The 23,524-nt window shown below is 53.5% G+C and overlaps 1 protein-coding gene across 5 annotated transcripts in view; it reads left to right on the top strand.

Annotated features, from left to right (window-relative positions):
• The window catches only part of Hspg2 (perlecan (heparan sulfate proteoglycan 2)), a 101,880-nt gene that overhangs the window by 43,033 nt on the left and 35,323 nt on the right, over positions 1–23,524 (top strand). For all 5 annotated transcript variants that reach the window (XM_030253228.1, XM_030253229.1, XM_006538573.2 and 2 more), the window contains 31 exons: positions 59–190; positions 320–464; positions 556–707; positions 847–993; positions 2,828–2,991; positions 3,511–3,690; positions 3,775–3,971; positions 4,077–4,224; positions 4,993–5,120; positions 5,418–5,504; positions 5,582–5,640; positions 5,800–5,867; positions 6,600–6,740; positions 6,850–7,026; positions 7,133–7,312; positions 7,403–7,521; positions 7,883–7,994; positions 8,099–8,212; positions 8,304–8,431; positions 8,727–8,813; positions 9,660–9,709; positions 9,956–10,050; positions 10,250–10,390; positions 10,676–10,867; positions 17,022–17,114; positions 17,380–17,460; positions 17,560–17,790; positions 19,841–19,954; positions 21,649–21,776; positions 21,882–21,968; positions 23,341–23,399. In XM_030253228.1, coding sequence (XP_030109088.1) covers positions 59–190; positions 320–464; positions 556–707; positions 847–993; positions 2,828–2,991; positions 3,511–3,690; positions 3,775–3,971; positions 4,077–4,224; positions 4,993–5,120; positions 5,418–5,504; positions 5,582–5,640; positions 5,800–5,867; positions 6,600–6,740; positions 6,850–7,026; positions 7,133–7,312; positions 7,403–7,521; positions 7,883–7,994; positions 8,099–8,212; positions 8,304–8,431; positions 8,727–8,813; positions 9,660–9,709; positions 9,956–10,050; positions 10,250–10,390; positions 10,676–10,867; positions 17,022–17,114; positions 17,380–17,460; positions 17,560–17,790; positions 19,841–19,954; positions 21,649–21,776; positions 21,882–21,968; positions 23,341–23,399 — 3,936 coding nt within the window. The remainder of the gene's footprint in view (positions 1–58; positions 191–319; positions 465–555; positions 708–846; positions 994–2,827; positions 2,992–3,510; positions 3,691–3,774; positions 3,972–4,076; positions 4,225–4,992; positions 5,121–5,417; positions 5,505–5,581; positions 5,641–5,799; positions 5,868–6,599; positions 6,741–6,849; positions 7,027–7,132; positions 7,313–7,402; positions 7,522–7,882; positions 7,995–8,098; positions 8,213–8,303; positions 8,432–8,726; positions 8,814–9,659; positions 9,710–9,955; positions 10,051–10,249; positions 10,391–10,675; positions 10,868–17,021; positions 17,115–17,379; positions 17,461–17,559; positions 17,791–19,840; positions 19,955–21,648; positions 21,777–21,881; positions 21,969–23,340; positions 23,400–23,524) is intronic.

Genomic DNA, 23,524 nt, shown 5'->3' on the forward strand with positions numbered 1-23,524 from the left:
AGCTGCCTTTGCCCGGCAGCCAGTGCTCTATGCTCACTCCCATTGGCTTTGTCCCCAGCTGTCAAGCAGCCTGGAGAAGTATGTGGGCCCACGCACTTCCAGTGTGTCTCCACCAACCGCTGCATCCCAGCCAGCTTCCACTGTGACGAGGAATCCGACTGTCCCGACCGCAGTGATGAGTTTGGCTGCAGTGAGTGAGGAGGAGCCTGCAGGAGTGGCGCTGGGCGGGTTCCACTTGATTCTATTTGATCTGGACTCCCAAGTCTCCTCTCTCCTATTGATTAAACACTTCTCTCCCGCTCTGCTGTGCCGTCCCTAGTGCCTCCCCAGGTAGTGACGCCTCCACAGCAGTCCATCCAGGCTTCCCGGGGCCAGACAGTGACTTTCACCTGCGTAGCCACTGGTGTCCCCACACCCATCATCAACTGGAGGCTCAACTGGGGCCACATCCCTGCTCATCCCAGGTGCGACTCACTCCGGTGGGGGCGACTTACCTGCGGAAGAGGCTGCATCCGGGGCTCAAACTTAACCCACCACTGTTTTGGGGCCTACCAGGGTGACAATGACCAGCGAGGGTGGGCGTGGCACGCTGATCATCCGTGACGTGAAGGAGGCAGACCAGGGCGCATACACCTGTGAGGCCATGAACTCGCGTGGCATGGTGTTCGGCATTCCAGACGGCGTGCTGGAGCTTGTCCCGCAGCGAGGTGCTGTAGACAGGCAGGCGGGCATGAGTGGGTGGGTGGGTGGGTGCAGGGTGGTTGGATGCAGAGTGGGTGACTGGCACCAGTTCCTCAGGACCTCCTGTTGGTGGCTAACCGCAGATCCTCCTATCCCTCCAAGCAGGGCCCTGCCCTGACGGGCACTTCTACCTGGAAGACAGTGCCTCCTGCCTGCCCTGCTTCTGCTTTGGTGTGACCAACGTGTGCCAGAGCAGCCTGCGCTTCCGGGACCAGATCCGACTGAGCTTTGACCAGCCCAATGACTTCAAGGGTGTGTGGATGGGTGGGCTCCTGGCTCCTAGGAACCTGGACAGGTGGGGAAGAACCTGGGCCAAAGGGCAGAGAGTGACCCAGAAACACCGAGTTATTTCAGAAAAGCCTTTAGCTCAAGCCAGATCTCTGTCTTGTTTGCAGCCTCCCTGCCTTGGGTTGTAGGGAGGACAGACTCTGGAGCCTAGACCCTGACTCTCTTCTCTCTCTCTCTCTCTCTTTCTCTCTCTCTCTCTCTCTCTCTCTCTCTCTCTCTCTCTCTCTCTCTCACACACACACACACAAGCACAACTAAAACGAGGGATGGAGAAATAGCTGAGTCAGCGAAGTGCTTGCCACAGAAGCGTTAAGGACTTGAGTTTGAGCCCCAGCACCCATGCGAAAGCCAAATACCATGATGTGAACCTGAAACCCCAGCCCCGGGGAGGCAGAAACAGAAGGGGCTGTGCCGGCCAGTCAGCCTAGGAACTCCAGGGTCAGTGAGAAACCCTGTCTCAAAAAATAGGTGCAGATCCATGGAGTTGATAAATTGGCTAAGAGTACTTGCTGCTCTTCCAGAGGGCGTAGGTTCAATTCCAAGTCCTGGAAAAGCAGCTCGTTTCGGGAGGGGGGAATCCAACACCGTTTCTGAGTTCTGCTGGCATCTGCACCTATTTGTGTATGCACACCTCCCAAGACATATTTTCATACATTCAAAAGAGAAAATAAATCATAAAAAATAAAAGCAGCCAAGCAAGGTGAATATGCTTTTAATTCCAAGACTGGGGGCCAGAGTGAGCCAGGTCTCCGAGTTTGAGGCTCCTGCCTGCCCTGATCTACATAGAGAGTTCCAGAACAGCCAAGGCTATGTACAGTGACAAAACCAAAACCAAACAAACCAAACAAAACCAGAGAGGGCTGCTGAGATGGCTTAGAGGGTAAAGGTGCTTGCCCCCAAGCCTGACTGATGACCTGAATTCACACCCTTCAACCAGCATGGTGGAAGGACAGGACAGATTCTCTAAAGTTGGCCCCTGACCTCCATAGGTGTACTGAGGCGTGTGCATACACGCACATAAATAAACGAATTGTTGTTTTGTTAAGGTAGAGGCTGATTGAGGAAAACGTCCAACATCAACCTCTGACCTCCGCAGGCACACACATACAAGTTCACACATTTGCATATAAACATGTACACACACACACAGTTGGATTGCCACCAACAAGGGATCACCAAACGGCAGAGTGTAGGTACCAAGTGCCCCTACTGTCATGTGAAGTGAAGTTGGTCCTCGGGGCTGGCAGGATGCTGTAGGGAAATCCTACGGGTGAGTGAGTCTGTGCACATGGTCCGTGCACACACCAGGAGAGGGTTGGACCGGTGACCCCCATAACGATAAGAGTGATCCCCTTTTCGAGCGCTTCCTTTCTGCTCCCCTCAGTGGTCCAGAGGCTCTGAGAAGTCTGCTGCAGTGAGCCTCTTGCCCTTCCCTTGATGCTGTGTCACCTAACATGGCTCCCAACTGTCACACTACAGTGATGGCCTTCTCTAGACCATGTACCGAAGCTTCAGAGGATAAAAACAATGAGGAAGAGAAGAAAGATTTTGGGGGAGGGAGTGGCTGGATTAAGACAGGGTCATATGCAGCCCAGGCTGTCCTTCAATTTAAACTCATGATTGCTCAGGAGTTCTGGGATTACATGTGTGCCGGGCCCAGCTCTGCTTGGCTACAACCTGATGTCAGGAGGGAGGCATCTGTTTTCTCCCAGTCACCCCTCCCTGGGTCCCAGCTCTCAGACTAGCTGTCCTCTGCTAAGCACGGGCCGCCATCCTCACCTTGCTTCTGTCCTTGCAGGTGTGAATGTGACGATGCCCTCCCAGCCCGGCGTGCCACCCCTCTCCTCCACCCAGCTGCAGATCGACCCCGCCCTGCAGGAGTTCCAGCTGGTCGACCTGTCTCGCCGCTTCCTTGTCCACGATGCTTTCTGGGCCCTACCCAAGCAGTTTCTGGGCAACAAGGTAAGGAGGGGCAACAAGGTAAGGAGGGCGGGGGCTGCTCGGTCCTGCTCACCCTGAAGCATGGCAGCTTCTTCTCTAGGGAAGAGGCAAGATCTCTGCTCTTCTTCTTCTTTTTTTTTTTTTTAAGATTTATTTATTTATTATATGTAAGTACACTGTAGATGTCTTCAGACACTCCAGAAGAGGGAGTCAGATCTCGTTACGGATGGTTGTGAGCCATCATGTGGTTGCTGGGATTTGAACTCCAGACCTTTGGAAGAGCAGTCGGGTGCTCTTACCCACTGAGCCATCTCACCAGCCCCCAGATCTCTGCTCTTCTAACCCACTTTGGGTTCTTTCCTAAGTACCCTGTGGGCTGGTAGAATGCCCCACACTGGCCTCCCTGGGTACAGTGTTACATGTTTTCAGCCCTGTGCCCACTTCTCTATAAGCCTCCTGTGGGCAGACTAAGGACCTAGAAAACAGGATTCAGCTGCCTGGGGATGACTGCCCTGCCCTGATCTGTCCTGTCCCGGCCAGGTGGACTCCTATGGAGGCTTCCTGCGCTACAAGGTGCGCTATGAACTGGCACGAGGCATGCTGGAGCCGGTGCAGAAACCAGATGTGATCCTCGTGGGTGCGGGGTACCGCCTACACTCTCGAGGCCACACCCCCACCCATCCTGGAACTCTGAACCAGCGTCAGGTCCAGCTCTCAGAGGTGAGTGGCACCAGAATCTCAGGGATTGGTGTAGCGGGGGAGGGGTGCCTGCAGGCACTGACAGAACAACCCTGTCCCCTCCAGGAACACTGGGTCCACGAGTCTGGCCGGCCTGTCCAGCGGGCTGAGATGCTGCAGGCCCTGGCGAGCCTGGAGGCTGTCCTGCTACAGACAGTGTATAACACCAAGATGGCCAGTGTGGGGCTGAGTGACATTGTCATGGACACCACTGTCACCCATACCACCATCCATGGCCGGGCTCACAGTGTAGAGGAGTGCAGGTACCTGCCCCAATGGGACTGTGAACCATGGGACACTCTCTGGGGTAGAGGTGAATTAGCGGGTCTGTGGTCCCTGCAGCCGTTCTCTTGGTCCTATCCCCACAGATGCCCCATTGGCTATTCTGGTTTGTCTTGCGAGAGCTGCGATGCCCACTTCACCCGCGTGCCTGGCGGGCCCTACCTGGGTACTTGCTCTGGCTGTAATTGCAATGGCCATGCCAGCTCCTGTGACCCTGTCTACGGCCACTGCCTGGTGAGTAGTGCAAGATACCACTTGGACACTGGATGGGAGTGGGGCTCTCCTATATCCATGAACACTGCAACATTTCTAGAATGGCTTGAGTGGCTATCATGACCTTCAGATGCATTAACAAGAGTACAGGGGCTGGAAAGGTGGCCGAGAGGTTAAGAGCACTGGCTGCTCTTCTCAGAGATCTGGGTTCAATTCCTAGCACCCACATGGCAGTTCACAACTGTCTCTAGTTCCAGCTCCAGGAGACCCAACACCCTCAAACAGACATACATGCAGTCAGAGCACCAATGCACATAAAATAAAAATAAATAAACCATTTGAAACAAAACAAACAAAAGCAAGAGGTGGAGTGTCCAGACAAGGGAGATGAAGGTCTCTCTCCTTTGAGGACTGAGGGGAGCGTGGCTTAGACGTTACACCTTATCTCTTGGGAAGAGTGATGAGGGCTAGGATTGTGGAGCTGATCAAAGGGAGACACAGACATGGCAGAGCCACTGTCTTCAGATCCCCAGGTAGTTTATAAGGGTGACAGAATGGACTCCAGGACAGAGGCGGTCCTGGGTGCCGCCTGGAAGAGGGTGACAGGTTCGATCCTTATCAGAAGGTGCTTGGAACCATCTGTGGGACTGGCTGTCTCGCTGCGGCTACAACTGCCATGGGGAGGCACCTGGATGCTCCTATCTGCAAAGCTGTGGAACGTTCTAGAGCCTGCCTGTCCCAATTCTACACAGTAGGCCCCGATTCACCATCTACCTTCTCCTATTCTAGAATTGCCAGCACAACACAGAAGGACCTCAGTGTGACAAGTGTAAGCCTGGCTTCTTTGGAGATGCCACAAAGGCCACAGCCACTGCCTGCCGGCCCTGTCCCTGCCCATACATCGACGCTTCCCGAAGGTCAGAGCTCTCTCAGGATATAGGCGTATGGCTCATGGGGACATTCTATGTCAGGAAAACTGGATACCCACATGGATTCCAGTCCTAACCTGCTCACAGTCCTGTCCGTGCTCTTTGATATTTTGTGAACCTCATTTTTCCATTCTGTATAATGGATCCATATCCCTTTCTACAGTTGCTATGAGGTCACAGGGGCCAGAGAGGGCATCACGCCACTCTGTGTGTCTTCCTGGGGTTGAGCATGTCAATCCCAGCCCCGAGTTCTACCTTTCTACCCTGACCACTTGGTCCCCACAGGTTCTCAGACACTTGCTTCCTGGACACGGACGGCCAAGCCACTTGCGACGCTTGTGCCCCAGGTTACACAGGCCGCCGCTGTGAGAGGTAAAGGGGAGTTGACAGGAGCTATGGGTAGGAGAGAGCATGCCCTGGCTGGGGTGTGACCGTGTCGTCTCCCACAGCTGTGCCCCTGGATATGAAGGCAACCCCATCCAGCCTGGCGGGAAGTGCAGGCCCACCAGTGAGTATTGTGACCACGTCCTGACAGAAACTGCTGGGCTGGGCTCTTCCCCGTCCCGTCCCCCCAACCCCCCACCCCAACTTCCCAGCCCACACCCGGAGATCCCTGGCGAGCTGCCCATTCCCACCCACCCTGCCAATGCTTTCCTCCTGCCTCCAGCCCAGGAAATTGTGCGCTGTGATGAGCGAGGGAGCCTGGGCACCTCAGGGGAGACTTGCCGCTGTAAGGTACGTGTACTGTCTACTCCTTCCAAGACTCGGGCCAGCCTTACGGTGGCCCCGGGGAGGAAAGAGATCCCAGCCTCTCAAGTACCTTGGCCAGTGGGCACTGCCTTGCCTGAGGCCATAGTCCTGGCTGGTCTTCTGTACTGTGAGGGGAGTCCTGGCTGTGGGCAGGAACACTGATTAAGAAGTCAGCCACCCTGAGTTCAATTTCCTGGCTTGCTTGCAGCAACTGCTGCAAGCGTTCCGGCCCTCAACTGCAGTACTCTGTCAGGTCTCGTGTTGACGTTTCATCAATAGTGGGAGAATCAGACGTCAGTGGAGAAAATTAACTGGGCAGGTTTTGCAGTCAGGCAGTCCTGATCTTATAAGTCAGGAGATGAGCGTCCGGTTGACCCTGCGTGTCCTTTCTTATCTCTGAGCCTCACTCGCTCACTTGAAAGGCACCAGCGTGATGCGTGACTTTCCCCATCTTCAGCTGTAGTGGCGGTGAATTCTATCAGCTTGGTGTGTTTCAAATCTAAACTTATCTGTGAGCCTCCTAGTGGCCAATGAGAAAAGGGAAACTGGTTTCATTAAGCACCACAATCTAATGACCGAGATGCCTCGCATATATGTATGTGCGCTTTCCATGGCTCTCCGGGACACCCCCGTCTAGACTCGGGGGTAGATTCAACTGCTGGTTCCAGGCAGCTCCTCCCGTGGGCCATCCTGCAGCTCCCATCTCTGTGTCCACAGAACAATGTAGTGGGGCGCTTGTGCAACGAGTGCTCGGACGGCTCGTTCCACCTGAGCAAGCAAAACCCGGACGGCTGCCTCAAGTGCTTCTGCATGGGAGTTAGTCGCCAGTGCAGCAGCTCCTCCTGGAGCCGCGCCCAGGTACCGGCAAGAGGGCGGCAGCTGGATGGGACAGCCGGGACAGAGGGCGGGGGCAACACCGCCACCGCCACCACCACCCCTGCCCGATCTGAACATTCTCCATCTCCAGGTGCTCGGGGCCTCGGAACAGCCCTCTCAGTTCAGCCTGAGCAACGCCGCCGGCACCCACACCACCAGCGAGGGGGTCTCGTCCCCTGCACCCGGGGAGCTGTCGTTCTCTTCCTTCCACAACCTCCTGTCTGAACCCTACTTCTGGAGTCTTCCCGCCAGCTTCCGAGGGGACAAGGTGCGCAGGACAGAGGAACAACACAGGCAGGAAGGGCATTGGGAGGATAGAGACAGCGTGGCCCGACTGAAGTCTCCCGCTCAAAGCCTGTCCACCCCTGTTCCAGGTGACGTCCTACGGCGGAGAGCTGCGCTTCACTGTGACGCAGAGGCCCCGGCCCAGTTCTGCGCCCCTGCACAGACAGCCCCTGGTGGTGTTGCAGGGCAACAACATTGTGTTGGAGCATCATGCCTCGAGGGATCCCAGCCCTGGCCAGCCCAGCAACTTCATAGTGCCCTTCCAAGAGGTGAGCCCCTCCCATCCCTTCTTGTTCCTCACTTTGGGGGCCTCAGCCCCCAGGGTGTCAGGAATGGATCTCATGTCACTTCCCTTACAGCAAGCGTGGCAGCGGCCTGATGGGCAGCCGGCCACACGGGAGCACCTGCTGATGGCCCTGGCAGGCATTGATGCCCTCCTCATCCAAGCATCTTACACGCAGCAACCGGCTGAGAGCAGGTAGCTGGGGCTGAGGCGGGGCAGAGGTGTCTCCAGAGGAAGCAAAAATGTGGTGTAGCCTCTCACACTGTAGCGTGGCTAGCATGCTGCAGCATCCCTTACAGGATCTTAACATGCTGAGGGCCAGTGGTTCTAAGTCAGTTTTCCAGGGGTCCCCAGAGAAGCTGGATAGTTTAGGGCGTCCAGACAAGGAGGGATAGAGGATGGGAGTCCTTTGGAGAGAGCAGCAGGTATGAGCGGCTACCACAGCCTGTGAGACTGCTGGAGAACGAACGGGGACCACAGGATGCTGAAACACAGGACTCCAGGTCTCCCCAGTGCACTGTGAACATCCCCTTACCGTGACTCTCTTTCTACCCAGGGTCTCTGGTATCAGCATGGATGTGGCTGTGCCAGAGAACACCGGCCAGGACTCAGCCCGGGAAGTAGAGCAGTGTACCTGCCCCCCTGGTTACCGCGGCCCTTCCTGCCAGGTGAGCCTGGGTCCCCCACCTCTCCACCCAGCTTCCTCCACAATGCTTTCCGGCCTTTTGTCTCTTCCCACGTTCCCAGCCCTCCACCGTCTTTTTGTCCCTAGGACTGTGACACAGGTTACACACGTGTGCCCAGCGGGCTCTACCTGGGCACCTGTGAGCGCTGTAACTGCCATGGCCACTCAGAGACCTGTGAGCCTGAGACAGGGGCGTGCCAGGTGAGCCCCACCCCTTCACCCTCCGTCCTCCTCCATCCTGGGAGCCCTGGCTTTCAGGGGCCCAGCCTCAACCTGCCTTCTGTCCCTCCAGAGCTGCCAGCACCACACGGAGGGTGCTAGCTGTGAACAGTGCCAGCCAGGGTACTATGGGGATGCCCAACGGGGCACACCACAGGACTGCCAGCCCTGCCCATGCTACGGAGCCCCTGCTGCTGGCCAGTGAGTCTGGGCCCCACTCTGCCCTCAAATACCCACCACCCTTCCAACCTCCTCTCTGGTCCAGCACTGGGGAGAGGTTACAGCTAAATTCTGGCTGGCCACTAGGGAGAGATAGCATCCATTTCAGAGCCCCAGGTTCTTAAATGGGGACTGTGTACCCACCTTAGCCCCTGAGAACTGAATGTGGGGATGGGAAAGAAACTCTTGGTGTAGATCTCCCCCACCTCCCTGGTCTGCGGGAGCCCAGCAGGAACAGCCAATGCCTTACTGACTGGACTTATCCACTCTCTCTCAGAGCTGCCCACACTTGTTTCCTGGACACAGATGGCCACCCCACTTGTGACTCATGCTCACCAGGACACAGCGGGCGTCACTGTGAGAGGTGAGATGGCTGGTAGGAAGAGCCAGGGGTTCAGCAGGGGGGGTTCCTGAGCACCATCAGTGAAACCAGCCATCCTATTCACAAGGAGCCTGACTTCTGCTCTTCGTTGCACAGGCTCTTAAAGGCCACCAGCTTTCCGCTTTGGGAGCCTCACCCTGCAGCCTGGCATTGGCCTGTAGCCCACCTTCCAGCCAAGCCTTTATCTTATCCAGGCCAGGGTCCTTCCATTAGGCCAATGGTTCTTAACCTTCCAAATGCTGCGACCCTTTAATACAGTTCCTGACGTCGCCGTGACCCCCAACCATAAAATTATTTTCATTGCTACTTCATAACTGTAACTTTGCTACTGGTATGAATCTTACTGTAAATATGTGTGTTTTCCGGTGGTCTTTGGCAACCCCTGTGAAAGGGTCATTTGACCCCCCTGTGGGTCATGATCCACGGGTTGAGAACCCTTGCAATAGACCCTTTGCTCTGTTTTGGTTTTATGAGGTGGCATTTCATGTAGTTCAGGATAGCTACAAATTCATTGTATCATCATGTATGGCCTTGAACTACTGATCCTTCTACCTCCGTCTCCTGAAGGTGATTATAGGCTCACACCACCAGGCCCAACATTAGACCTCTTGATCTTGACCCTTGGGGTCAAGGCCTGTTGGAGTCAACTCACTGCCAGTAAACTTGGCCCCACCCTTGCTTTTTTCTCCCCCATCTGTGAAATGGGCTCACAGGCTGATAAGGCTTTTCCTTTACTGTGGGATCGTTGAGTCCTAGCCCAGATTCCACCCTTGGGCCCAGGCGCTTCATCACCAGTTTCTCAGGACTCCACTCTCTCTCTCCCTGCAGGTGTGCCCCAGGTTACTATGGCAACCCCAGCCAGGGCCAGCCCTGCCACAGTGAGTAGAGTTGCAGACTTGGGAGGGCACTGGGGGATGCTTTTCTTTCCAGGGAGATCTAGGACAGGTCCTTGGTTTCCCTGGGACCTGGGTGAGGTGGCTCTACCATTCTGTCACAGGAGGAGGCACTGCCGACATCCTCAAGTTGGCAGCAGTCCTCTTGGTGCTGACTTAGAGAGCGTTGGAGATGGAGGTGCTTAGTCTTGGGTTGGGGGTTGTGCCATCTGTGGCTTCTTTACACTTCAGGAGATGGTCAGGTGCCAGAGGTGCTGGGCTGTGGCTGTGACCCCCATGGCAGCATCAGCAGCCAGTGTGACGCCGCTGGTCAGTGCCAGTGCAAGGTCAGTTCAAAGCCCTGCCTTCTGTGTAGTCCAGCTCAGTCCACCACCGGGGCTGAAGAGAAGTCCGGTGGTACCCGAGGGGATCCTGGGACCTGGTCATGGGGTGGGGGAGGTAGGGCTGCTCACGACTGCTAGTAAGTAGTGGCTGGGAAGACTGGCCCCGAGTCCCTGCACACATTTTTGTGTCTGTCTCGCCCAGGCCCAGGTGGAGGGCCGTACTTGCAGTCACTGCCGACCTCACCACTTCCACCTGAGTGCCAGCAACCCGGAAGGCTGCCTGCCCTGTTTCTGCATGGGTGTCACCCAGCAGTGTGCCAGCTCCTCTTACTCCCGCCAGCTGGTAAGAGCCAGTCTGTCCCCTGTCCCGGGCTGGGTGCCAGCCTCCCACGAGGGTACCCATCGCCAGGCCTTATTGCTCACCTCAGCACTGAGCGCAGTGACCTGACTCCTTCTGAGGTCTCTCAGCACTGAGCACACCCCTTCATCTCACCCCAGATATCCAGCATTTCTCTCTCAGCCCTGGTCTCAGCGAGCCCCATGTCCTGCCTGTCCTGATATCTTTCTGTGCCCTGCCCACTTTGGTGTGCCTGACCAAGCTAACCCTTGTTCTTCCTCCTGATGCCAGATCTCTACCCACTTTGCTCCTGGGGACTTCCAAGGCTTTGCTCTGGTGAACCCTCAACGCAACAGCCAACTGACAGGGGGCTTCACCGTGGAACCAGTGCACGATGGGGCCCGCCTCTCTTTCAGCAACTTTGCCCACCTCGGCCAAGAGTCCTTCTACTGGCAGCTGCCAGAAATATACCAAGGAGACAAGGTAAGATCTGAGTGGGCTCCCGGCATGCCAGCTCTGAGCCAGGTCCTTCCTGAACATGGGGTCAACAGGCACTCAGGAACAAGTTTGTGGTCTGCCATGTGGCTGCCATGTCATGATGCAGTCTATGTATGGCCTTTGAGTGTCCAACACACCTCAGGTCACATCTCAGCTGGGCTGTCCACTAGCTGGACACCTGACCTCCCCAGCACAGGGTGGCTGGGACAATTGTGCCTGATACATACTGAGCCCTCAGCTGGTAACGACTGAGATTTTAGGCCAGGTCACATGTTCCACCACAACATAATGAGCCGGTTCCAGTTTGGACCCCCCTGTGCTCTTTGGTGCTGGGTGCTGGCATGGAAATTCTCAGGTCATTTCTATTGAACTCTGACCACACCCCCACTTAAGGTCTCTTAAGCCATGATTGCGTGAGCCAGCCAGCATTACTGCCATTTCTTAGCAGAGGAAAGTAAAGCCAGAGAGATCAAGGACTTTATGCGAATCCCAAGACTAGTGGGCAATAATGGGCAGGATGTGTATCCAGGTCAGACCTGCCTTTTTAAAAGGCTGCGCTAAGCAGAGAGGGCCTTCTTTGCAACTGAAATGAGGTCTGATCGGAAGACAGCATCATCAAGGATGGTCTTGTGGATGGCAGGGTCTAAGAGGTGAATGCCAGGGCGCTGGAGAGATGGTTCAGGTGTTGGGAGTACTAGGAGCTCTCGCAGAGGACTCAGGTTCAATTCCAAGCACCCACCATGGAGGCGCGCAACTGTCTGTAACTTCAGTTCCAGGGAATCTGACACCCTCACACAGACATACATGCAGGCAATGTATCAATGAATGCCCCTGAATCAAAATAAATAAAAGTAAAATAATAAATAAAAGTCACACACACACACACCCCTAAGCAGCCACATATGGTTCTCAAGGAGTCATGGCCATAGAAGCATGGCACATGGGACTTAGTATGTGAGTCCCCCACCAGCAGAGGCCCGTGCCCATTCAGCTGCACCCCAATCCAGTCACTACAGGGGGGCTTTGAGACCTTCCAGTCCCTGCTCCTTGGTGAGAAACAGGTGCCACCCCTCTGTCCAACCTGGCTGCCTTCTGGTGCGTTCTTCTCCTTGGCTCCTTCTCTTCTGGCCTCTCTCAGACCTCTCTCTGTCTCCTCCCCTGGTGCTTCCCGCTGTCCCACACACAGAGGGAGGCTCAGTTTGCACGGCTACGCCGGGCTCACCAGGTATGCCATTTGTTGAGTGGTGTGAAATGGGGATGCGATACAGGATGTGTCATGGTTACCCTCAGCCTGCATGGGAGATGCCCTGCACCCATGGGTGCCCTGCTTGAGCCTGTACTACCAAGGAGAGCAGGAGGGGTGTGTGCTGTGCTATGGCCCACCAGCCACGTGGTGTGTTTCTGGTGCCAACAGTTGGAGGTCTGCGGACAGGAAAACTAGCTTGATGTTAATCTATGTGACTGTGGCTGGCTCCCCAGTTTTCTGTATATTTGCCAGCAATCACCATTAACCTATGCATGTGCCCTTCCAGTAGCCTGGAGTAACCCTATGTATCAGCCCCAAGATGGGGTATGCCTCCCTCATTAGTCACTGTGGCCTTCCTTGCTGGTACCATGTATGGAGAAGACGCTGTCTATAACTCTGAGCCCTGTGAGGGCTGAGACGGCTTGTGACTTCCACCCCATCAGAACCGCACATCCCTCTCAGAGGAACAGTGGCGGGCAGCTGTGACAACGGGGAGGATCCTTGGGGACCCAGAGGGCAGGGGCCGGGCACAACGGGCATCACAGGTAACCTAAGGCAAGCGCAGGCTCTGTCTGGGGACCTAGGGGCCAGACCTTGAACCAAAACCCAGGCTTTCCTGGTTCACCTTCCCCCAAGCCTGTCTAGGCCAGCATACTCCAGTGTTCTACAGACACGCCAGAATGGCTTATGTAGGGCTGTGGGCAGCTGTCCACCCCACTCCCCCACCCCACCCATGGCTGCCACAGAACTTTCTATCCTCCCCTTGCTGGGCACCCTGGGCATGGTTCCTCCCCAGCAGACCCAGCCCATACTCATCCCAAAATGCTCTGCCTGCCTTCTAGGAGTGAGAAGGCAGAGGGCACAAGGAGAGGATAGGGGACATCCACACAGGCATATGGGTGGCCCAGAACTGGGGAATGGGATGGGGAGGGCTCAGCCTGGGGCAAGGCAGAGCCTCAAGCCTCATGGGTGTCTTTCTGTCCATGTCTTCCTGTCCTCTACTTCTTCCTCTCCTCGTCCCCAGGTGAATGAGGCTCAGAGGCGGATGGATGCTGAGATCTGGCAGCTTCTTGCCAGCTTTGCTGCCCATCCCCAACCCCCTCCTCGTGGGCTGCACCCCAGCCCCCAGCTAGCTGCCGCTCTACGAGCAGGTCCCCCCTCCTCCTCTTCCTCTCCCTCCTCCTCTTCCTCCTCCTCCTCCACTTCTCTGTCTTCCCCAGCAGACTCTCAGGTATGTACCCCGTCACTCACTGAGGGGCCCGCCCACCATGCTTCCTAGACTCTAGCCATTTCCAAAGCAGTTTGCTATTCCATGAGACTCCCTGGACTATCATTGACTTCAGGCGCCACTTTAATCACACCAGATAGGGAGTCAATTATAGTTATCCTTATGGTTTGAGACAGTCTCACTTCAGCCCAGGCTGACCTCAAGTTCAGAATCCTGTCTTAGCCTCTCAAGTGCTGGGATACTAACCATGTCTGCCTGACACTTGGCTTTCTTTCTTTTTCTTTTATTCTTTCTTCTTTAGACAGGATCTCTCTACAGAGACCAGGTTGGCCTTGAACTTGTGTTCATCCTCCTGTCTTTGCCTCCAAAATATGGAGATTAAAGATACACACTATCATACCCAACCACTTTTTTTTTTTTGAGACAGTTCGCTGTAGCCCAGGCTGACTACTTTATAGCCAAGGGTGACCTTGAACTCCTGATCAACCTGCCTTATCTCCAAAGTCATGGGATAATAAATGTGTGCTACTATGCCCTCTATCCCATCTTTTGGATGGAAGCCAGGGCTTCATGCAAGTTGAGTAAAAGCTATGAGTTACATCCACAATCCTGTGGCTACATTGTTGTGTTTTCTGGCTACTTTTTTCTTTCCTTCTTTCTTTCTTTCTTTCTTTCTTTCTTTCTTTCTTTCTTTCTTTCTTTCTTTCTTTCTTTCTTTCTTTCTTTCTTTCTTTCTTTCAAGATAGGATCTTATTATGTAGCCAAGGCTGTCCTGGAACTTACCAGGATAGACCAGGCTGGCCTCAAACTCACAGAGACCCACCTGCATATTGCCTCCCAAATGCTGGGATTTAAAGGTGTGCACCTTCACATTCAGCTCCAGCTACATTTTTACATATATGTAAATACATACATACATACATACATACATACATACATACATACATACATAAGAAGAGCCACTGGAGTTTTAGGTGTTTACCATGTGCCCCACTGATCCTGGGGTCCTCCGGAAGGACACACCGTATTCAAGGCAAAACAAGACCATGCTTAGAAAGAACATCTAGAGGACCTGGGCCCATAGCAGGAAGCAGGTCACCCAGAGAGCATGGTGGGCGTGTGCTGTGGGGTTGGGTGGGTTCTGGGTCCCTGCTGGGGCGCCTGTACCCCATTCTTCCCTTCTATTCTTCTGATCTAGTTCTCACTTTCCTACGAGGGCTTCTCTCTGCTGCCTGGAAGCCTCTATTACTGGCAGCTGCCCCGAGCCTTCCTAGGGAACAAGGTAACCTGGAAGTGGAAGGGCCATGTGTGTGTGTGTGGGGGGGGTGTCAGGGGGTGCATTTATTAGGCACTTGCTGGGTGCTGTATTATCAGTACAGAGGCAATTACTGGGCTGGCCTTCCAGAACTCTTCACTGTTTTTACCAGTCCTGCACTCTGAATGTCGCTGTCTTTCTCTCGTGTGTGTGTGTGTGTGTGTGTGTGTGTGTGTGTGTGTGTGTGTGTGTACACTTGCATATGCACATGAGCCTCTGGAAGCTGGAGGACAACTCCCGCTGTTATTCTTTGTTTTTTTGAGACACAGTCTCTCACTGGACTGGAGCTTACCGGAGTAGGCTGGCCACTCACGGTGTCCCTGGGGTCACTCTTTTTGTCTCACCAGTATTAGAATGCCCAGGACTTTTTGGGGGGGGCAGTTCTCTGAGAAGCAAACCCAGGTCCCCACACTTGCACATAAACACTTTACCAACAGAGCCACCGCCACCATCCTGGGTGTTGTTACTGTTACCCTGACATTAACATTCAAGTTGATATGGCTCCTACCTTGCCTCCTTGTCCCCATGTGACAGAGAGAGCCTCTTCATATTGTGTATACCTTGGGATCAGGGCATTGACTTAGTGGTAAGTGGTAGAATGCTTAAGGCCCAGGTCTGGTCGCCAGCAGTTGGAGGAGGGAGGCAGGATTTGATTAACACGTGTAAGACTGCAATCAGCAGCCAGTCTAGGCCAAGCAGGTCCAGAGGAAGTGAGGTAAGAGTCTACCAGAATCTGGGTGGGTACCATAAGAAGGGGAGAGCCATTGGCCTTCAAGTGTGTTCTCTGCACTAAGATGAGTGTGTCCCTGTATGTGGCCTGAGCTATGTAATCCTCGAGGTGCCCTTTAAAGTATTTTTTCTCCTATCTGCAGGTGAGGGAAGTAGGGCTCAAAGTAAGCGTGTCCACAGTTGTCCAGACAGCAGAGCTGGCATCTCTAGACCTTGACTAACATCCTTGTGTGGCACACGCCTTCCACTTCCTAGAAAGCTGCTCCCAGATGACACTGTGAACTCACTGGCATCCAAAACAAACAGGAATCCAGTTGTTTCCGTTGTAATCTGGTTGTTCTAATAAGTTTCTTACCACACCCTGGGTTGTTAAGAGAATAGCCCTGGGGCCTATGTCACCCAGGGCCTGGCGTGTAGCCAACTGGTGTTTGATCAATATTCACCCACTGAATGAACGCACTTGAACCAGACAGACACTCTGTGCTGGGTAGTTTTCAGCCAGCTGTCTGCCCTGGTGATGAAGGAGAGGGAAGAAAGTCCAGGGGTCAGAGCTGGGACCTCAGCTGCCAGGGTGAATGAGCCCTTTACAAAACTAAACCTTCTAACCATGCCTACAGAGACACAAGTCCAGGTGGTTTGTCCACAATAAAGAACAAACAAATAAACAATAACAATCAAACAATAGAATGGCTCATGAAACCACAGGGTCCAAGGATGACAGCTGGATACAGACACTCATAGGGGGTTTTTTCTCATTGTGTTGCTTCTGGTCCCATGGGAGATAGGAGTTTCCCTGTCCCGAATGAAAGAGGTGTGCCAGGTGCACTGTCCTTTCCCCAGCTGGGAAGAGGAATACATGGCCACCTTGCGTCTGGTCACACTGGGACGGACCCCACCCATCTCCCTTCCTGATCTAGAACCGTGTTAATTGGGCAGGCTTGGCTGGCTTGCTCTCCACAGCAGATGGGAGGGACCCGTGCGTACCAGAAGGTTGTTATATAAAGAGAACAAGGAGGGGACTGGAGAGGTGGCTCAGAGGTTAAGAGCATTGACTGCTCTTTCAGAGGACCCAGGTTCAATTCCCAGCAACCACATGGCAACTCAACCCCCTGTAACTCCAGTGCCAGGGATCTAAGGCTTCTTTTGACCTCCACAGGCTTCCATACACTCATGGATTATTGTACTACACATACACACCTAAAATAAAGTAAATAATTTAAGAGAAAGAGAGAGAGAGAGAGAACAAGGATGTAGTTCACAGAAAGAAGGAAGTAAATTCTAGACAGATCCAAAGCCAGAAACCTAGGAGACGAGGCCTCCGAACCCATGCAGACCCCAAGCCCTGAGCTAAAATTTCTGATCTTGGCAGCGTCTCACTGCTATTACTCTTGTCATTTTATGGGAAATGCCTACACATAAAAAGGGACTCAGAGTTTGCTGACTGACTGTCAGGCAATGGAGAACGGGAGGGAAAGATGTCCTCTCATGAGGAAGGCTGGAGAGGAACTGAGAGGGCCTTTCAGCCTCTCTGTGGTGCGAGCTCTGGCCTTCTGAGGTTAGGGTGTGACACACAGGAGCAAGAGGCTCTGCCCCTTACCTGTGAGATCTTGTCCCTCCACAGGTGGCAGCCTATGGCGGGAAGCTGCGGTACACCCTCTCCTACACAGCCGGGCCACAGGGCAGCCCACTCTTGGACCCTGATATCCAGATTACGGTGAGCTCATTAGAATCCACCGTGGTCAGGCAGAAGAGTAAGTGGAAGCCACGGTCCCAATACCCAGCTAGCCAATGTGGTCTCCTTGCCACTGCATGGCTGGCTACTCCCAAGTTCTTAGCCTGGCTGCTGTCCATGGGCACAGTGGGCAGACGCATGAGCTTGGGGGTGTGGACGGACGAGAGTCCAAGTGGTTGGGAGAGCCTGGGGTTGGTGGGTACCCCTGCCCTAAGTACCCTTCCTAACCTTGCTGGTGTCTCTGCAGGGCAATAACATCATGTTGGTGGCTTCCCAGCCAGCACTACAGGGCCCAGAGAGGAGGAGCTATGAGATCATCTTCCGAGAGGTGGGTAGCACTTGCCTTTGACTCCCCAGGCACACAGGTCTACAAGTTCAGGAGATGTGGCCCAGAGCTTCCACTGACACTTGCTGTCCCCCTACACAGGAGTTCTGGCGGCGGCCAGATGGACAGCCTGCGACCCGAGAGCATTTGCTCATGGCCCTGGCAGATCTGGATGAACTTCTGGTGCGGGCCACATTCTCCTCTGTGCCACGGGCAGCCAGTATCAGTGCCGTGAGCCTAGAAGTGGCCCAGCCAGGGCCCTCCAGTGGACCCCGAGCCCTCGAGGTGGAAGAGTGTCGCTGCCCCCCAGGCTATGTTGGCTTGTCCTGCCAGGTGGGTGTGTGGCTGGCTGGCCTGGCTGCATCCGCTCCAGTGCCATGGTGTGTGCAAAGTGGTTGGTCAGTAACCACTGCTATAGGCCGTAACTGCTCGCTCAGTTAGGTGACTTTTGTTCTCACATTGTTGTGGTCACTCCCTAAGAGCCAAGCCATCCCTTTAAAGACTTTTTTTTAAGGATTTTATATATATACTGCAGCTATCAGATGTACCAGAAGTGGGCATTGGATCCCATTAGAGATGGTTGTGAGCCTCTATATGGTTGCTGAGAATTGAACTGAAAGCCTCTAGAATAGTAGTCAGTGCTCTTAACCTCTGAGCCAGCTCTCCAGCCCCAAGCCATCCCTTTAACTGATAGAAACAAACTCTCCAAGGGATAGGTGACTTACCCAGGGGCACACAGTCAACATGCGGGGGACTAACGTGAACCTAGATCTGATGGACTCCAAAGTCTGTTTGTCCTAACCAGCAGCCACTACTGCCTAAAAAATGGCAGATGGGGAGACACGCTCAAGCACATAAGACTTTCAGAGCTGAGCAAGGACATGCCTCAGGCGCACAGCACGGAGTGATGTCACTGTAGGCTTCAGGAGAAGCACATGGTGGCTGGGTCTGCAGCCGGGTCACTGTGAATAGCTTAGAACAAGGCCCTGAAGTGGGGCAGTCATGCTGCTATAGGCATCCCATGATCGGAGCCACACAGGGACAATGTGTCTGTTGAATGCGGATCGAGGCATGGTGTACTGTGTAGCGAGGGTCCGTGGGTGGGACAGAGGTCTGTCACTTTGAAGCTCCTGGGAGTCTCTGCCAGATGTGGCCCAAGCTCTCAGCTCCAGGTGGACAGGAGTTTACCCTACACGTGACATTGACTCTTTCAACATCAGATGAGGTAGCAGAACCCTTTCCAGGGGGGGTGGGTGGCAGGGAGGCCAGGAGTTGGGTATAGCTGTAGCAAGCCCACGTCTCTACACTTTAATGTCCCTATGCTTTATCTGGGGCCACCGACCTTCCAAATCCCAGTGTGGAAATTCATGCTCCTCAGAGATACCAAGTTTGCCTCATTTGAAGGAAGAGCTGTTGGGAAGCGCCTCTGTGCCCTGTGCCTATTGCAGCTCAGCCCAAGATATCCATCACCTGACCATGTATTGTGGAAAGGAGGCCTTTGACAGAAGGGCAGGGTAGAGAGAGAACCGCCCGCTCTCCAGACCTGAGATCCTTCATCTCCAACATCTGCCATGCTGTGTGTGCTTCCCCTATGACTGTGCCTGTTTGGCGTGGGTTTTGGTTTTGGTTTGATTTGAATTTTCAAGGCAGGGGCTTATATAAGCTCAGGCTAGCTTTGAGCTTGATATATAGCAGGGGCTAGCCTTGAACATCCCAGTCTTCCTGTCACCATTCCTAAAGTGCTGGGATTCCAGATGTGTGTCACCAGGCCTGGCAGGATCACTAACTAATGCATGCAAAGCCAGTTTTAAATATTGGCAAGATGGCTTAGGCGACAAAATCACTCACTTGCCACAGTGCCCAGACCTCAGCTCACCTCCCAGGACCCACATTGTTGAAGGAGAGATGACCTGATTCCTACAAGTTGTCTCCTGACCTCCAAATACACACTGTGGCTCATACACACTCACACAAATACATAAAAACACGCAAAATATCTACAAGGGCCCTCTCTCCCAAGTGATCTTTCCAGCTGACTTCCCCACTTAGCTGTGAAGTGTTTCTAGAAAGACCGTTCCCACCAGAATTTTCAGGAACCAAGGTCTTAGAGTAAGGCAGGTTCCCCATTAAGGATATACTACATCTCTCCAAGCTAACACTGCTTGGGCACACCAAGCCCTGTCTCCTGCATCCCATGAGAGATGAGAGCCAGGCTAAGGCCTCTTGAGAGAGCTTGTGGTTCATGAAGACAGGCCTGGGATGCTCTTTTCTAGAGCCAGTGGGGATTAGACACTGGACAGGGCAGGATAGACAGAAGGCTAGATCTGCTGGCTCTGGGTGGAACCCCGTGGCCAACGGAGACCAACTCTCTTCTGTCCACTAGGACTGTGCCCCGGGCTACACTCGCACTGGGAGCGGACTGTACCTTGGTCAGTGCGAGTTGTGTGAATGCAACGGCCACTCCGACTTGTGTCACCCGGAGACTGGAGCCTGCTCGGTGAGCTTCAAGCGGGCTAGGCTGGGGGTGGGCACTGGGATGGGGAGGGGTCTTGGTAAGGTGTGCCTGCTTCCAGGATGACAAGTTCATAGGAGAGCACCTGGGTGAATAAAAGAGGCAAATATGGTAGGAAGCCAGAACTGTGGAACGCCATTCTTCTTTGTAAAGGAAGCTATGGTTCCTCATTGCTTACACCCAGATGGCTGATGCTATAGCAAAGGAGACAGATGACAGAGGCTTAGGGTTGGTGGTGGTGGTGGTGGTGGTGGTGGTGGTAGGGATCAAACTTGGTAAATATATCTTTCCATTCATTTTTTGGAGTGGTCTGTGTATAACCATACAGGTACATGACCAGGGCACAGATAGTTGACAGAGTCCCAAACTCAGTATGAAGCAAGGAACACACTATGTTAACATCTCACATGAGGCTGTCTTTATATAAGATTGTATATGCTTCTAATTGGGTCTTTGGGTTTTTTTAATATATATGGGTGTTTTGCCTATGTCTGTGTACCATGCACATACCTGGTGCTTATGGAGTCCAGAAGGGGGCATCAGAAGATGCCTTTGTTCTGCAGACAGTTGTGAGGAAACATGTGGGTTCTAGGAATTGAACCTGGGTCCTCTGGAAAGCAACCAGTGTTCTTAACCACTGAGCCATCTCTCCAGTCCCGTTCTGGGTGGTGTTTTTTTTTCATAGTGAAACGTGTATCTTCAAGGCTCTGTGCCCAAGTGTGTACCTTTGCTTTTCTTTAATATCACACACCCACACACCCACACACACACCCACCCACACACACACACACACACACACACGCATGTGCGCCTGCTAATGTTTTTTCTGAGACAGCTGACTCGCTGTGTAGCCAAGGGTGATCTAGACCTCCTGATCCTCCTGCATCCCTCTCAATTGCTGATGTTGCCAACGCATCACTAAACCCAGGCCTAGGTCGACGTTTTGATTTATCCAGGTCCCCACGGGTGTTCTTTTCAGCACGACTGGGCTGATGGGTATCACTGTGATTAAATCCATATGTCCTTCCAGATTCTTCTTAAAGATTTATTTATTTATTTATTTATTTTATGTTATGTATGTGAGTACACTAGCTGTACAGATGGTTGTGAGCCTTCATGTGGTTGTTGGGAATTGAGGTTTTTTTAGGACCTCTGCTCACTCCGGTCAACTCCTCTCGCTCAGTCACTGCTTGCTCCGACACAAAGATTTATTTATTATTATAAATAAGTACACTGTCGTTGACTTAAGACTCACCAGAAGAGAGTGTCAGATCTCATTACAGGTGGTTGGTTGTGAGCCACCATGTGGTTGCTAGGATTTGAACTCGGGACCTTCGGTAGAGCAGTCAGTGCTCTTACCCGATGAGCCATCTTGCCAGCCTCCCAGACTCATCATTTTTTTTTTTTTTTTTTTTTTTGGTTTTTGGTTTTTGGTTTTTCGAGACAGGGTTTCTCTGTATAGCCCTGGCTGTCCTGGAACTCACTTTGTAGACCATGCTGGCCTCGAACTCAGAAATCGGCCTGCCTCTGGCTCCCCAGTGCTGGGTTTAAAGGCTTGCGCCACCACGCCCGGCTCAGACTCATCTTTAAGACATGCCTATAGGTCTATGGTTTCTGGATCAGGGTGTTTGGATGAGTTTGACTTCATGGCTGGTGTCTGACCCCCTTGTGCCCTGCAGCGATGTCAGCACAACACAGCCGGTGAGTTCTGTGAGCTGTGTGCAACTGGTTACTATGGAGATGCCACGGCTGGGACGCCTGAGGATTGCCAGCCCTGTGCCTGCCCGCTGACCAACCCAGAGAACATGTGAGTACTTTGCTCAGATCCAAGGATGGGCTCCTGCTGGAGGACAGGAGGCAAGCTGGGAAGGGGGCTCCTGGGGCCTGACACCTGCCTGCCTGCCTGCCCCAGGTTCTCCCGCACCTGTGAGAGCCTTGGAGCTGGAGGGTACCGCTGCACCGCCTGTGAACCTGGCTACACTGGGCAGTACTGTGAGCAGTAAGTATGGAGTGGGAAGAGATGGGGTGAATAGGAGACTCCCAGGCGAGAGTCCTGCAGGGTGTGGCTCGGAAAAGTCTCTACCATGGTCCTCACTGTTCCAAACACTTCCCACGTTAATGCCGCCTTGGGATGAGCAAATGCTATGACTCCGTGTTTCAGGCATATGTCTGTTCTTCCACCAGCTGGGATTGGGAGAAACTTCTTGAATCACTTGGGGTGTTTTGTTTTGTTCCGTTTTGTTGTTAAGGCACGGAGTCTCACTGTATAACCCAGGCTACACTGCTTCCAGTGTTGACAGTACAGATGTGTGCGACCACCCCTGGAAACTTCTTGAATTTTTTTTTTAAGATTTATTTATTTATTATATGTAAGTACACTGTAGCTGTCTTCAGACACTCCAGAAGAGGGCGTCAGATCTCATTACGGATGGTTGTGAGCCACCATGTGGTTGCTGAGAATTGAACTCAGGACATTCGCAAGAGAAGTCTGTGCTCTTAACCACTGAGCTATCTCTCCAGCCCAACTTCTTGAATTCTTACTGTTCATATCATTATGTGCTGTTCCCTGTGTGCCCCCCAACCCCGCCCCTTCCTGGCTAACTCCCCTCGGCCTTCGAGATTCAGCCTCTTGCATTTGTTGAGCCCTTTGGGAGGGTGGACAGATGAAAACGGAGTCTCGGGATAAGCCTAGACTGGCCTCCAACTTTGTGTAGTCCAGGCTGGCCACAGGTGTGGCGTTTGCCATGCGGGGCTTAGCCCATTTTTATTGAGCATCTATTATGTGTCCGTGCGGTGTGCTGAGGTGCTGGGGATAAACTGGCAAACTGTGTCTGTCAGCCTGGAATCCAAAATAGATGAGTCGAAGGAAAAACAGCTAGGAGATAAACATTTCCAAGCTTGATCAGTTCTCTGGAAGCACTGTGTAGCATACTTGAGGGGACCCATGACAGCGTAGGAGCCGTGCTCCGCAGTGTCTGTCTGTGACTTCACTTCTCCCTGGGTCCACATGGCCCCTGGTCCTTACCCTCATTCTTAGTTTACATAAAATTTGTCCCAGACTAGGCACCTTGCCATGTCTCCTGCTGTGCCTCCACACCAAGCAAGGGGTCTGGTCCATACCATCTCCCTAGTAAATGTTTGCTGAATGAATGCTTCCCTGAAGAATAGCGGGCTTACCTCTCCATTGGCAACTTCTGTCTCAGCTCCTTGGGGCCCTGTGTTCCAGCTTCCCTGGTCCCTAGAGTCCTTCTAGGCCCCTGAGCTTCCTCAATATACTATGGGCAGCTGGCTGAGAGGGCTCCTCAAATTCCCTGTGAGAGACACTAGGCCCCTTGGGGCTTACCAGAGCTGGTCCCTGTTCCTCCTAACAGGTGTGCCCCAGGCTATGAGGGTGACCCCAATGTACAAGGAGGCCGGTGCCAGCCACTGAGTGAGTAGGACCATGGCCTAGCATGGTGGGAGAGGGAGTTGTGGGCCCTAGAGAGTGTGAGGGATGGAGTGCTGAGGTCGGGGACCTAAGGCTTGGGGAGACACTGTCTTATGCTGGTGCCTTCC

This window comes from Mus musculus, chromosome 4 (genome assembly GCF_000001635.26).
Source record: "Mus musculus strain C57BL/6J chromosome 4, GRCm38.p6 C57BL/6J".
NCBI lineage: Eukaryota > Metazoa > Chordata > Mammalia > Rodentia > Muridae > Mus > Mus musculus.